This window comes from Vombatus ursinus, unplaced genomic scaffold (assembly GCF_900497805.2).
Source record: "Vombatus ursinus unplaced genomic scaffold, bare-nosed wombat genome assembly UNPS02014808.1, whole genome shotgun sequence".
NCBI classification, from domain to species: Eukaryota; Metazoa; Chordata; class Mammalia; order Diprotodontia; family Vombatidae; genus Vombatus; species Vombatus ursinus.
The window spans coordinates 5,050,993-5,065,558 of NW_020954586.1; the positions used below are offsets into that span (position 1 = coordinate 5,050,993).

The window sequence follows — 14,566 nt, forward strand, 5'->3', positions numbered from 1 at the left end:
CGGGGTTTGCTAACAAGCAAGCCATCCGTGTGAGTCCACACTGTACAATGGACACTCCCCAAGTGACGGGATGTGAAGACTGCTCTGCAAGAGGTGCTCTGGGGGCTGTTTGGAAGTGAGAGAGTTTCTTCTTGGACCCAAGTACTGTGCTCCGGACAAGGCACCACATTGTTATGCCGTGGGCCTGCCCAGAGGCAGCTGCCATTCATCAGGTGGGTGACCCAGGCAGTCCTCCACCATCCCAGCCTTCAGTCTCTTCAATCCCTTCCAGCTCTGGATTGCCAAATGACGACCCATGACCCAGTGTGCTGGGGAGCCTTGAACTCAAACCAGGGGAGTGGAAGAGAGAGAGAGGAGAACACTTGTATCAACAGATACAAGGATTAATTAGAATCAGAACAATAACGTAAAAAAGAAAACATCGTAAGGAGCTTCAAACACCCATTTTAAGAACTAAAAAGCCTTGCTCTGCTTAGCCTCAAAAGAATGAATTAGGAGCAAAAGCCAGAACGTCTAAAGAGGGAAATTTAGGCATAAGGAACAACTTCTTAAAACCCAGAGCTCTGCAAAAGCATAATGGGCCGCTTTTGGAGCTGGCGGGTCAACTGCAGACCCCCTTCCAGCTCCCATTCTGTGACTGTGAGAGATGGGGACGAGAAGCCAAAGTGAACGCTATGAAAGAAGGGACAAACAGTCTAACACAGGCATCTGTACACGTGTCTGTAAGTACGTATTACATTCACAGTTACGGCGAGGGAGCTGGAGAAGAGGACTCCCACTCTGCGGTGCAGGCCCCCTGCATACACGTAGGCAAGGGCTTTCCAAGCTCCCTCCACTCTTGGAGTATCACTGAATCGCTGAGCGTTCCAAATGGCTGTTGGACTGCAACTACTCACTTCCAACAAAACAATGAAGCCAGAGTTCTGTCGTGAAGAGCCTTCTCGGTGAGTGGCCAGGAAGCTGGCCATCCTTGACCCTCAACCAGCCATGATTTCAGAGCCGGAAGGGACCTTCGAGGTCATCCAGTCCTCCCCTTACAGATAAAGGGACAGGGACTCTGCAAGGTTTGATAGCTTGCCCAAGGTCACGACTCCAAGACCCACCATTCTTTCTACCACAAAACAGAGGAAGAGACGAACGTCTTCTTTCCAAGGGATTTTCTAATGTGCGTAAAGAGGGAAGTGGCAACGTCAATAAGAAGAAAACCAAGATCTGGTGTGGAGAATCCCACTGTGCGGCCCAAAGCGGAAAACATCCAGGTCTTTTTTTCCTGCCGTTTCAGGAATGTGAACTCACCAAGTCAGCCTTGTGCACATTTATTTCTTGATATTAATGAAACGTTCTCATTCATGATTGTACATCCTTGAAAACAGCTTGAAGTTCAGAATAATTTAAAGTTATATTGAAACAGAGACTTGGGAACAATTAACAGGCCTTTCAAACACAGCCTCTTAGTACACACCATAAATAATACACAGAAACCAATTAAATGCTCAAAAGAGAACAGGTCTCTGTCCAGTAGAACTTAATCCCAAATTAATAAACACCAACATGATCAGACTGAGAAGACAGTGGAAAAGATGCCCAACGTTCCCTCCTGCTAAGGAGGGTCGGCGCTCTTCTCGCTCCATGGACAGCCTAACTAGGAAAAAATAAAGAAACTCAGAATATTAGTGTAACCATAAGGAATAATGAAAGGGGCAGTTTCAGAGAAACTTGGGAAGACTCACTATAGAGTAAAATGAACAGAACCAGGAGAACAACAATGTTATCATCTGCAATGACCACCTTGAAAGACCAACCACACAGTTCCACAGGGCCAGTGAGGAAGCAAGCTCCCCATTTCCCAGACTAGACAACAGACGCAAGGTGCTCGACGAGACACACATCTCTGGACAGGAGCGATGTGGGGCTTCCTTTTCTTGACCACACATTTGTTACACAGGAATTGTTTTTTAATAGGAGGGAGGGAAGGCTGGCAATAAGGTCGCCCCCAAAAAACAAAAGGTCATTCAAACATTTTTAAACGAAAGAAGAAACAGAAGGCCAGAAGGAAACAGACAAGCAGGATAATTCTGAAAATCGACTAAACTCATTTACTTAAATTATTTGTATTTGTTGTTTAAGCTTAGAATTTAAAAAGGAGCTCTAGAATGAAATAGAAACAGCTACAAGCAATCACAGAAGGACATGATAGTCAGATTGGATGGACACCTAAAAAGATGAAAAGTTAAGCAATACAAGCGTACTTGTAAGGACAAACATGACATTGTGACAGAGGTCAGAGCAAGTATAAGATACTGTCAAAGTGGAATCAACACTGTTATGACTTCAGGGAAAAATCACCCGGGGCTCAGGTGACTCCAGAATTCAGTTGGGTCTGGAAGATCTGACTCGCTACAGAAATAAAAAGGCACTCCAGGAGGAGGAGAGGCAGGAGGAAGAGGCCATCGGCAAAGACAAACAGGAAAACACCAAGGGACAGCAAGGGTAGACCCAAGCAGACAGGAGGAAATGCACCATGTAAGGGACCAGGAGCCAAGTCTGAAGAGGTGGCTTAGGCAGGTCATCATATAGATCAAAGGCCAAGTTAGGAGTCTGAAAGAACAAATTATTCTGCATGGTAACTGGCAGCCAAGAAAGGATTCCAACCGAGTGAGTGGTTGGACCAAACCCTAGGTATCGTCTTCAATTCCAGGCATCATTTGGGGTTTTTGTTTATTTTACCAAACGATCACTTTCCCAGGCAGGGCGCAGCTTGGGCATGGCTACAGCAGAGGGCCAACCACGTGGCAGCCTGGCTCAGTCACCTGCAGGGGCTCTCTGTTACCGAGAATCAATAGTAACTCCCCAGCATTTAAAGTACTTCATGGCTCCCACCTACCTTTTCTGTCTTACTCAGTCACATAAGCACCGATGTGCCTGCCAGGCATCATTCCGGGTGTCAGAGATCCTAGTACTACACACGAACCAAACAATCCCCCTCACAATGAGCTTACATTCCAATGGCAAAGCCACTAAGCACATACAAAAATGCTGAGCAGTGAAATACCAGGTGGCTTGGGAGGGCGGGCACCAGTGGTTGGGGGTCCTCTGCTCCACCTGGAGGGGGGCACCCCAGGCAAACACATTCCTCCCTTCTGTGCACTCTTCAATCTACCCAATCAGCAGCCCTTCGCCTCATTCCCCCAAAGCACCACCTCCATCAACCTTCCCTGGGAGCTTACACAGGCTGTGCCCTGCCCCCACCCCCACCTTGTTTCCTTCAAAGCTCTGTTCCGAACCCTGTCTCAAACACAAGCCTTTCCTGATCCACCTTAACTGCTGGTATGTGCTCCCCTAAATGATCTTGTTTTCTATTTTGAATATATTGAGTATGTACCTGTTCTACCTGTCATCACCCTTTACAAAGCAAGCTCCCTGAGGGAAAGGGCCATTCATTTTTCTCTGTCCCCAGAATCCAGGATGGTGCCTGGCACACAATGGGCTCCTGGTAAAACTCCTGATCCCCTCAGAGAACTGGCTCGGACATGTGCTGATTTAAGACGTTGAAGCTCAAAGCAGTGTTTTATGTGGTCATACTCTCCAGCCAAATTACCGTCAAGGAAGCTGCCAGGCAGGGAGGGGCTTGTCCTGCCCACACTTAGTACCAACAACCTTAGTGACTTAGCCTTCCCCTGGGCGTTGGTAGGTATGAGAACAAAATAACTTCCTTGTTTTGAAAACCGGAATCTTAATCTTAGCAAACAACTAAAGTGTTTGCTTTCAGGTGTTAGGATAAAATTTGTAGAAAAGAAAAACCCAAGGAGAGCAAATAGCATTTCTATTGTTTGATAAACAAATAGTAATCTCATGCCTGATAGCCCACAAACAAGGGCTGATTATCAGCCCCTAAATATTCATTTGTAATGTCATAACAGGTCCAGGATTATGTGGGGAGCACCTGGTATTTCCGAGGGGTTTTGTGGCTATGCCTTAAGACAGCGTGAGACTTCTGACGGGAGGATCCACTTTAGCAATACATCCAATGTCAGAAGACCTGCCCGTGTCCAGTCCTCCCCTCCCCCACTTAGGACACCGGTGACTGGTATTTAACAACTCTCTCAGGCTCCAACATTCCCATCTGTAAAACCAAGGGGGTGGATCCCTGGGGTTCCCCCTTTCACGAGCTCACCCCCATGCTTCAAATGTACTCCCTCTTCACCTCAGATCTTCCTGCCACCCCCCACCCCCACCTCAGGCCCTTCTCTTTCCTTTACTTGTAGCAGAATAATTTGTCCACGGTATCTCACACAAACTCCTAGGAGCTCCTTGGAGGCAGAAGCTGGTTGGGGGGGTGTAGGGAGAATGTTATCCCTGGCACCTGGCCCAGGACATGCCCAGCACATATCTGGCCTTCAGTATGTTTTTATTAGAACTGAGGGATCAGAGGGCAGATGAACAGCTAGTGCACAGACTGGAGGTTACACACATGGTGTGTGGGAGCAAGGAGGGAGGTCAAATGCCATGACCTTCCGGAAAGGAATTCTCTGCCAGGCCCAGAAGAGGAGCAAGCAAATGCTGTTAGAAGTGGCCCATGAAGGTCCCTCCCCCGTCTGGCCCGCCTGGCCAGACCCACAGGCCTCTGTGACAGGAAGTCCCATGGGGCCTGGGGAAGCTCAGCTGGCACTTGTTCTGCTGGGCACAGGCCACTCTAGAAGACTTCCCTCGATGCACCTCGGTTCCCCCATTTATGAAATGACATCAGTTCCTACAAATCTTCCTGCCTTCTTTACTGTACCATAACCATCCATTGCATTTCCACACGCTTGTGAACTCAGCTGTTTCCAAGTCTTTGCCCCAAGGCGGCTTTTTCTTTGCCTCTAGTTCCACACCATAAAAAGCCCAGTGCTGAGCTGCCTGGATCAAAGGGTATGGACAGTTTAGTTCCTTTTCCTACAAAATTCAAACTGACGTCCCAGAAGGCCGGGCCCAATTCCCAGTACCACTATGGGGGCCCGTCTTTGCCAATTTGCATAGCCAATCACTCCTCAAGTATTTATCATCCTGTAGGATGTGCCAAGCAAACAAGGTGTTTATAAGCCTTGGGGCTGGGGAGATAGGCCATGAATGGAACTTAGATACCGAATAAAGGGCAAAGAGAAAGAGGCTAAGGACACCGGGCAACAGCAGAAGCTTGAAGGAAATCAAGGATTCAATGAGGCAGAGGCCAGAGAGAGGCCCAGACTCCCTTTCATTTACATTCTCTATTTGGGATCTGAAGCAGGCTCAATTCATTTACAACTCTTGCAAACTATTCCTCCCATGTATTTCTGAAGAGCTAAGTCTTTTCCCCCTTTATGATACTAAGGATGTGACCAATTATTTGGTCAAAGGATAAGATTATCTTGGTGCCTCTTACCTCGTACATACAGCCTAATGCCCTAGAAAAAGCTTCTGCCAGTGGGTAACTGTCCCAGCAACAGCCAAGGGTCCACCCAGCAGTGGTCCGCTGTGACCAGCTACCCTAAGGACCCCAGGCATTTGGGTCAGGCAGCTTCTCATTCATTCCCTCTCATCAACCAGCTCCTATCCCTCCACTACTGAGCCAGGCCACAGAAGGGTCACCAATGACAACATCCTGTCAATTTTTATCAGAGCTAAATATTTTTCTGAAATTTCTCTTATCCTTGTTGCTTTTCTTTGCCATATGGAACTGTTATTTAACATTTTGACCAATTTTATTTTCCCCTAATTCAATATTTTAAATTAAATTTTATCGAGCATTCATAATTTAACTATATTATGGCCCTTTCCCCCAATTTATAATTTTTTTCTTCCCCTTCTGTTTACTTCTATGATCCAACTGGCAAATAGGGCAAATTAATTTTGTTATCAAGAGAATAAAAGGCCTTTAGCCTCACGCCAGGTGCCCTCTGCTACATGCAGGGCACTGATTGGGCAATCAGGGTTGGGGTGGGGAGGGTGCACTCCCACAGTATTATATTTCCTCTCATAAAAAAAAAAAAGCTCATTACAGCCAAGTCCATTCTTATTTAAGAAGCAGGAAATCAAAGGCACCTGTTGGGTATGGAGCTAATTAGGAACTAATCCAAGCTTTGGGGGAGGCTTAATAACCCTTAATTGGCCACAGGGCTGTAAGGTTCTTTCCCCCAAGCTTGGATCTGGAAAGGAACCTAGAAGCTTGTCTGAGGGTCAAAGGAGATGGATACGGCCCAATCTGTTCCCACTTTAAGCACGTCATCTGAAACATCAGAATCCCCAGGCCGGCATCTCAGGGCATGCAGTCAGCATCATCTGCTGCTTACTCCCAGAAGGGTCGGGGTGGGCCTCTACCCCTTCACACCCTATTCACGAAGGGCAATGGGAGGAGATCTGCCACGGCCTCTAAAAAGTGTCTCCATGTTATGAAGGGCCAGAGTCCCCAAGCAGGGGTTTATGGAGAGATTTCTGGGGGCAACATTTTGAATGAGAGAAAAATAACATTTCTTTTCACTAACCTGTATCAAATATTTGGCATTTCCTTCAACCCTGGATTAAAAAACAAAACAAAACAATGACTCTGAAGAGTGCAGATGACGGGAAGGTTAAGAACACTGTTCCAGAGCTTCCTGGAGGCAAGACCCTTGGCCTGACAGATGAGACTGATGAAAGGTCTAAAAGAGCTCAAAGTGAGGAGAGATGTGAGGGAAAAAAAAAAGGAAACTTGGCTCAAAAGCCAAGCAAGGCCTGAAGATATTGCTCGAAGATGGCGACTAAGATGGCCAAAACCTAAGACGCCAAGCTCCCACTGCCAGCGACATCCCATAGACCAAAGAGGGCAAAGACAGACACACCCCCTTGTACACAAAACATGCTCTGAGATACTTTTTGTGGCAGAAAAACAAGTGAGAGGGAAGCACAGAGCTAAACAAATATAAAAGCATGTAAAAGTGAATGTTCCTGACTTCTATAAACTGAGGCAGAGTGAGTCAGCAAGCAGAACCAGCATGATCAAGCCCTGGGCCGTGATCCAGGGAGAGCAATGGAACAGAAGACTTGGAGCAAGGCACTCACAGCTGTTTCCTCACCTGCCAACTCCCTCCCTCCCTCCCTCCCCAGGGAGGTGGAAGGAACGCCTGGCAGGCATTCAAGGGTTACACACATGCCCCCCATTTTCACCACGGTCTTGTTAACTTCACATCAGTCAATTAACCAACAAGCATTCATTAAATACTTGTACAAAGTAAGGCAGGCACTGGGCTAGGTGCTGCAGGACACAAGCTCAAAGATGAACCAGCCCTTGCCCTCAAGGAGCTTCCACTCTAACAGGGAGACAAGGACTTAGCGATAACTAATACCAGAGTACTGAAGAAGGCCTGCAGGTCACTCAGGAGCGAAGGCCCACTGGCCAGCAGCAGGGCAGTGTGGGACACAGGCCGGGTCCCAGCCCCACTTGCTGTTTTGGAAAGAACAAGCTGCTGACTTTGGGGTTTCCCCATCTTTTGCTAGGAAGCACATTCCAATTCTGCCCCCAGGTCTCGCCATTCCTTGCTGCTACGTAAGAAAAGGGTGCCTGTGCTCAAGACCAGTCCCCAAAGGCCCAAGTTGTACACCCTGGAGGAGTCCCTAGGCCTTCCCCCCAACGGTCCCCCTGCTGGGTGGTCACTGGAGAGCCAGGCTTCGGCGACGGCCCATCCCACGTGACACGTGGAGCTCCCCAAGGCCCCTGGAAAGGGCCACTCATCCTAAAAGCCATTCTGCTGTGTCACTAGCCGCAGCCAAAAGAAAACAAAATACTACAAAGGCTGAAAATCCAGACCTCCCAGGATCCCCCCAACCCTTCCTCTGTAGGAAACAGACTCAACAGTAACACTCAACTGGGAACCCAACAGCAAGGCCCAAAGAGGGGCCTCACTGGTTCCCTCCTCCGGCCCTCACAGCATGGCTGGTCGTTGGGCCGGGAAAGAATTCACTTGTCAAACACCACACACGGCAAGAATGAATCTGCCTGAAGCAGATGCTGCATCTCAAAATGAGAGCGGGGAGAGTCGAGACAGATTTTCACCATTTAAAGACAGCCTTTTTACTGTCCATTTCCATGACTACTCAGGGTTCCCGATTTCCCAATCATCATGTTAGCTACTTCCAGCCAAACTAATTCAGTATTTTACACATCACAGAAATGAGCCCTCCTGGGGTAGGGGCCAAAAAATTGAGAATTGTAGCACATTCAGTAAAACAAAACAAAACAAGAGATAGCGGTTTTCAGGGTCTTCCCCCACTCCTGTTACCTGAATGCTTCTGATAACAAAAGTCACTCTTAGCAGCACATTGTCTTATCGGCTGCAGAAACAGGTCTCAGCCAAAGACAAGAATTCTTGTTTTTTTAAAAGGGGAGATGCCCCTTACACACACACACACACACACACACACACACACACACACACACACACAGTGTTTAGCCCCAGCAAGACCAAGAGTGTCTTTAGAGCAGGTCCTGCCACCTTATGATGCCCAGCACATAGTAGGTGCTTCAATGCTTGATGAATTGTAAAAAATAAATTCTTAAGAATTCCAAGCTCACAATTAGGTGATGCTGTTGCTAAGAGGTCACCCTAAAAAAAGGGAAAGGTCCTATCTGCACCACACCTCCCATCAATCCCCAGCTGCCTCAGGAGAAGAAAAGAATCTCTGTTCAACGATGGAAAATGGCTAAATGGTGGCCCAGTAACATAGTAGATTACTATGAGGTTAGAATAACACCTTCAGTCTAGGGAGACACAGAATCACTTCCACCAAATGATGCAACAGACCTGCACAGATCTGAAGCTGAAGACCAGGACTGTCCAGACTGACTTTCTTTGTATATAGTAAAGACACCTACGCTGAAGGGGAGGCCCCCAAAGGAGCTAAAAAAGGGGACGAGAACACATGCAGTTGTTTATTGCATTTTATGTGGATCCATTTTGTCAAGGACTGAAGGGGAATGGACTGTGTTATCACTGAGTTTGTCGGTCAGTGATCATCGTGGCATCATGGGGAGAGAGCCACAGAGGCCTGGGTTCAAGTGCAGACTCTCACCAAGACACGCTGCAGATTCTGGTAGAGGCTCCAAGGTTCACGGAGTAAACCTTAGGACTAGACCAGTGTGATTATAAATCTTAAAAATCAGGAACAAGACAAGTATGGGAAAATGCCCTCTGGCAAACTGTATTGGAAAGAGGACTTTAAAGTCAGGCCGATCTAAGCCTTCAAAAACATCCTGACAAGTCAGTCTCTCCACTCTGCCCTCACCTGCCAAGAGACTGGTCTGTGTTGGGAGAGGACGGGGGAGTCCTCTGCCACAAAAGTCACAAGCTCCCCCTTCCCAAACTCAGCTGCTTCCGAAAGGAAAGTACAATCCGTTAAGAGGTCAGATGTTTAATTCACTAATCCTCACCCAAAAAAGAGGACTTTTAACCAAAGAAACCCCACTCTTCTTGCACCTTTCTCCAAAGATTCCAATACCAAACCCTCTGTACCACTTACCTTGGGAAGGCGTCACAAAAGTTTGATTTTACTTAGAAAGGCGACTATCCCTGCCTATATAACAGGTAACATCTGACCCTGCTATAAACTGCTTGTATACTAAAAACAAAGGAAGCACAGAACAACGGGTGCCAATTTTATTCGACTAAATTAGTATTTTACGGATGTTCCTCCGCCCATGCAATTTTTGTTCCTTAAATTAAAATTCTGAAAAATTAGATTTCACAGATTTTATTGCTGTGACTTTTTTGGGGAGGAGGGGAAGGCAAATAAGAGGGAGAGCAGGAGTGCTAAGGCGCTGTGGGTGGGTAGGCCAGGCCACTGCATAAGAACGACACGTGGGTATCAACTTCAGCGACTGCTAAAGGGAGCAGGCCACAGTGACCTGGAGTCGACGAGTCTCAAGCTTGACCCAGACAGACTGCACGAGGCAGAGGCCCAGTGTCTCCAGGACGGGGGCAGAAGAAGGCCGACCTCTTTGACAGAAGAGATTCCCTATAAGACTCCCCAGTTCGGGACAAAAGGAACAAAATATCAGCGCATCTGTATTTAGCATCCTTCCCGTGCGGAGGTAAGTACAAGGCTAGCTGTGTGACCCGGTAGGTTCAGAACATGTTAAAATGCAACCCAGAGCCGAGTACTTTCCAAGACCCCGATGGTTAAAAAGGGAGTAGGGGGAGGGGAGAACTCACCGGATATGTCTGCTCATACTTGGTTCCTTCATGCTCTCTGTGCTGTCCAGAGGACGATGGTCTCTCCCTCACGTTCCCATACCCAGGACTGGGTATAACATACTCTTTTCCCATATCAATATCCTTCATCTTCTTAGACAGAAAGTCCTGGGGTTCACAGACACTTGGCTTTGCCTCAGAATTTCTGAAAAAGATTTCATTAAAAGTGGAAGTCTGTTAAAGCTCCTAGCAAAGGAATAAGGTTTTATAAATCCCTTCCACAAGAAAAGCTGATGCCATTGTCCTTAATAAGGTCTACAAATATTTCGCTTTTATCTTCTCATTTTAAAAGGGGGGAAAATGGAGCCCAGTGACTAAAGATCAAATTAAGTTTGATTACAGGTATCTCAATTAGGTAAACACATTCAGAAAAATACATTAATAAGTCAGTCAAGCAGGTAGGTAATACCAATTACCAGTAAAAAAAAAAAAATTGAAAAATGTCTAGAAAAGTCCCAAATCTCATTATTCATGCATCAGCATATTTGAAATACTGAAATAAAATCAGCCTAAAGCATGACTAATGACAGGAGCTTAGAACTGCTGGAATCATCCCGAGATGGAAAAGTACCCGAGCTGCCCTTCCAGACCCCACTCTCAGAGCAGGCCAGTTGGACCCAAAGTTCCCTGAGGCCTCCTCCCTTGACTGCAAGATCTCCCTCCAGAAACATCCGGGGAGAAATGCCACAAAGAGCATCCTCTAGCCTACCGAGCCTCACCTTCTGGAGGACTCCAGCACAATCACCCAAGACAATGCACTTCACGTTAAAAAAAAGAAAGAAAGAAAAGAAAAAAGGAGGGGGAGTACCCGAAGGCTCTTCCCCCGCCCTCCATCTAGGCTGCGCCGATTTGCAATCACGAGCCCTTCCGCACACTCTGATCTCCCCAAGGCTTCATCCCCTCCCCATCTCTGGACTCTGCCAGACCCCCAAAGCCCAATGTTACTAAAAGCAGCACCTCTCTACAACAGCCCCTGGCTGACACAGGAAGTACTTGGTGGCATTCAGGTTCACAATTCCACTGTTTCTTTCTCCTCTTTATTAAAATAAAACAGACCAGATTCCAAAACCTCAGAATGTTTTTCCTCAAAGAAACAGGGTGTTGGACCAACAGCAGTAAGGAAGGCTTCTCTTGCAGAGGTCAGCGCCAACTGCTGTAATCTGAGTCAGTGAAGCCGCTTGTCTTAAAAAGGGTCACCTTGGCCACACTGCTTGGTGGAGCTCAAGGGCTTCTCAGGATCCCGATGCCAATCAGCCGAGCCTGAACTATAACCTGAGCAGGCTCGATGGCCTGTGTGCCCAGACCCAAGCCAAACTGCAGCTTGAGGTCCCAGTAACCCTTCTGGCCCCAGAAAGCAGTCCTCACCAAGAGGACCACGGGACCACCTGGGAAAGGGCAGACACTGGTTTCTTCTTGAAAAAAATCTCTAATTCTCACATACAAAAATACATCTTGTTCTGAAAGCCAGAACAAGAAGCACACAGATGTCTATCAATTCATCCAAATTCCAACTAAGTCAAGACATTCTCCATCTAAATAAAACAAGGTCAACATCAGCTGGAGCTTTCCACATTCATGGAGAGATGCAATCGCTTATTCCTCCCTTAGTCAGACCACTCATTCATCTCTAGCCCTCAGCACAGTGTGATGCCATGCACCTAGTTAGGACTTGCTAAAAGCAAGTTTAAAAACTTGAGAGGTCTATCACTGACCAGGCCCCCCTCCCCGAGCAAGAGGCTTAATTCCGCAGGAGAGAAAATGACAAGCTCAGTAAGCAAATGCAAAGTAATTGTAGGAATTTGCTTTGCTTAACTGCACATATTTTTACAAAAGTTTTGTCTTTTTTCCACGGTGGGGAAGGTAGAATAAAATTTCGCTTTAAAAAAGTGATTTGGGAACGGTAGCCACCGAACAGAAGTGGCTCCCACTGCCATGGACCCCCCTAAGAAGATCAGAATCGGCCTCGGGGGAGGAGGCGGCAGGCTGAGTCCTGCAGGAAGCTGGGGAGCCTGGGAGGAAGGAGAGATGGGGGAGCCTGGGCAAAGAAAGGGAAGGAGCCAAGTTAACTTCTCTCTGCCCCCTTACTGCTGGCTCCAGAACTGAGAGCAACAGCCCCCCAGGGGGTGTTAGTGAGGGCCACAAGCATTTACTCGGCTGTTCTGAAGAAGGCATTGCTTGCTAGGTGCTGGGGATACAACGGCCAAAATGAAACAGCCCCCAGCTTCAAGGATTTTCTCTGCCCCTGAGCTCTGGGTGTCCTCCTAGACGTTAAGCTCCACCACAGCCTTCTCCCCAGCTGGAATCCATCTACCTCTGCCCTGCCAGGGCCTCCCCTCCCTCCCCTGAAATCCCAGACAAAGCCTGGATAAAGGCTTTCCTGACTAACCCAAATCAAAGTCAATCGCTGTGAAAGCCTGTGTCCTTGCCTCCACACCAATTACAGCTGTCCACCTCATCCTGCATCCCCATCACTTCCATCCGCCCCCCAATCTGTTCACAAGCCTGTAGCCATCCTCCTCCTTCTTTCGGGGTGCCCCGCAGCAGGAAGGTGGAAACCTTGGGGTTGAAGAAACATCCAGGGCCTTGATGCCTGGGTGAGCCCGCTAGGCTGACCGTCCTCCATAGGAGTTTGCCAGGAGGGTCTCCAGGTCTGCAGGTCTCCGCCCTGCTTTTAATCACCTTGCCAGAACACAGAAGGATGACTGGGGCACCTAAGGTGAAGCACCTGCAGCTGCCACTGGCAGGAGACCTGGGCAGAAGCCAAATGCCGCCTGGATCTGTAACCCAGGCCAAGATGAAGGGCACCAAAGGAGTGGCCCGTGGGCCTCCAACTGGAGGGCTGTGCCCCCGCTGGCCCTGCCCAGCTGTCCCCGGGGGGGGGGTGACCCTCCCCTCCTGGGGGGCAGCTGTGACCTTGGACAGGCCCCTTCTCGGGCCCTGCGGATGCCCCTTCCTTACGCTTGCTCAGCCCACCCCCCCCCTCCCGCCAGCTTTGGGGAAGGGGGTGGGAGGGCTGGGTGATCCCCAAGACCCCCCCCCATCCTAGGAACTGAAGAGCCGGGCCTGGCACCTCCCGGTTGCCTCAAGCACAAAATGGGGGGGTGGGGCCCTTTAGGGGCTCAGTTTGGGCCCTCACGGGCTCCGAGCCTCGGAATCTAAGCAGGGGGACGGAGTGTGTGTAGGAGCCTCAGTTTCCCCCTTTCTGGCCATCCCTGAAGCCGGCGAGCCGCAGGCTCAAAGCCCAAGCGCTACTACTTGGGCCTTCCCTGCCCCCGGCACCCGGGCTTTCTGGGCCTCAGTTTCCCCAGCCGTAAAATGGGAGGGGTGGGGTGGCCTGGAGGCCCTCGTGGCCCCCCCCAACCCCGCGAGGGGAAGGATGGGGGAGGGGGTAGAAGGGTCGGTCCAGGGGCTCGCGCACTGGCCGGCGGCCGGGAGGAGGCGCGTGCGCAGGCGCGCAGACCTGCAGACGGGGGCGGGGGTCGGAGGGAGTTGGGGCTAAGGCGGAGGCGCGTGCGCGGAGGGAGGCCTCGCTCAAACTCCCCTCCGCCCCCGCCTCCCCCAGGATGGGCAATGGCCGCGGGCGCGGCGCCCTCTGGCGGCCGCGGCCGGGAGCGCGCCTCCAGCCCCCCTCTCCCGCTTGCCTTCCCGGCCCGGCCGGCTCCGTCCCCGCGGCTCGAGACCAAGGAACCCCCAAGCCCCGCGCCCAGAGGCCCGAGGCCGCCGCTTCCTCCGCGGGCCGGGGCCCAGGCGGGACCGCGAAGTGGCCGGGGGCTGCTGCGCGACGGGAGCCCAGCCCAGCGCCGGTTCCGGCTGCTGCTCCTACCCGCGCCTGCCGCCACAGAACCTAGATGGATCCCAGGTCCGTTGGTCTCAGCCCGCGGACGGGCCCCAGAGCCGCCCTTCATCCCGCCCCAGCGAGCGCCACCTACCTGCCCCCACCAGCGGCCGTCAGACCGACAGCCGAGCATCAGCCCCGGAGCAAAAACAAGCCCTTATAGCGGCCCCGGCCGCCGATGCCGCCGCGCCGCGCCTGCGCACTGTGCTGAGTGCTTCCCCGATGGCTGCCGGGAAGTGTAGTCTCAGCGGGGCGCCGCCTGGGGCTCGGTGCGGCCCTCCGTCTCCCGGCGCCGGACTACATTTCCCAGGAGGCGCTGGGGAGGGATGGAAAAGGGGCCGGCGGCCCCGCCCTCACAACGCTCCGCCCCAGCAATCCACTTGGGGAGGGGGAGGAGGTATGGCTGTTGCGGTAGTGTGAATAATCTTAAAGTGGGACACGCCTGCGTGAAAGTCCTAGGACCTCCGACTTTGGGTGGGCAGGACCATAG

The 14,566-nt window shown here is 50.3% G+C and overlaps 1 protein-coding gene across 5 annotated transcripts in view; it reads right to left on the minus strand.

Annotated features, from left to right (window-relative positions):
- Nucleotides 1-14,257, minus strand: part of ABCC5 (ATP binding cassette subfamily C member 5) — a 53,483-nt gene extending 39,226 nt beyond the window's left edge. For all 5 annotated transcript variants that reach the window (XR_003570299.1, XM_027875393.1, XM_027875394.1 and 2 more), the window contains exons 1-2: nucleotides 14,171-14,257; nucleotides 10,203-10,386 (exon numbers count right to left, since the gene is read on the minus strand). Coding sequence is in view for 4 of the 5 variants with exons in the window: in XM_027875393.1 (XP_027731194.1) it covers nucleotides 10,203-10,331 (129 nt within the window). In the remaining variant the exon portion in view is untranslated. The remainder of the gene's footprint in view (nucleotides 1-10,202; nucleotides 10,387-14,170) is intronic.
- Nucleotides 14,258-14,566: the final 309 nt, after the last annotated feature.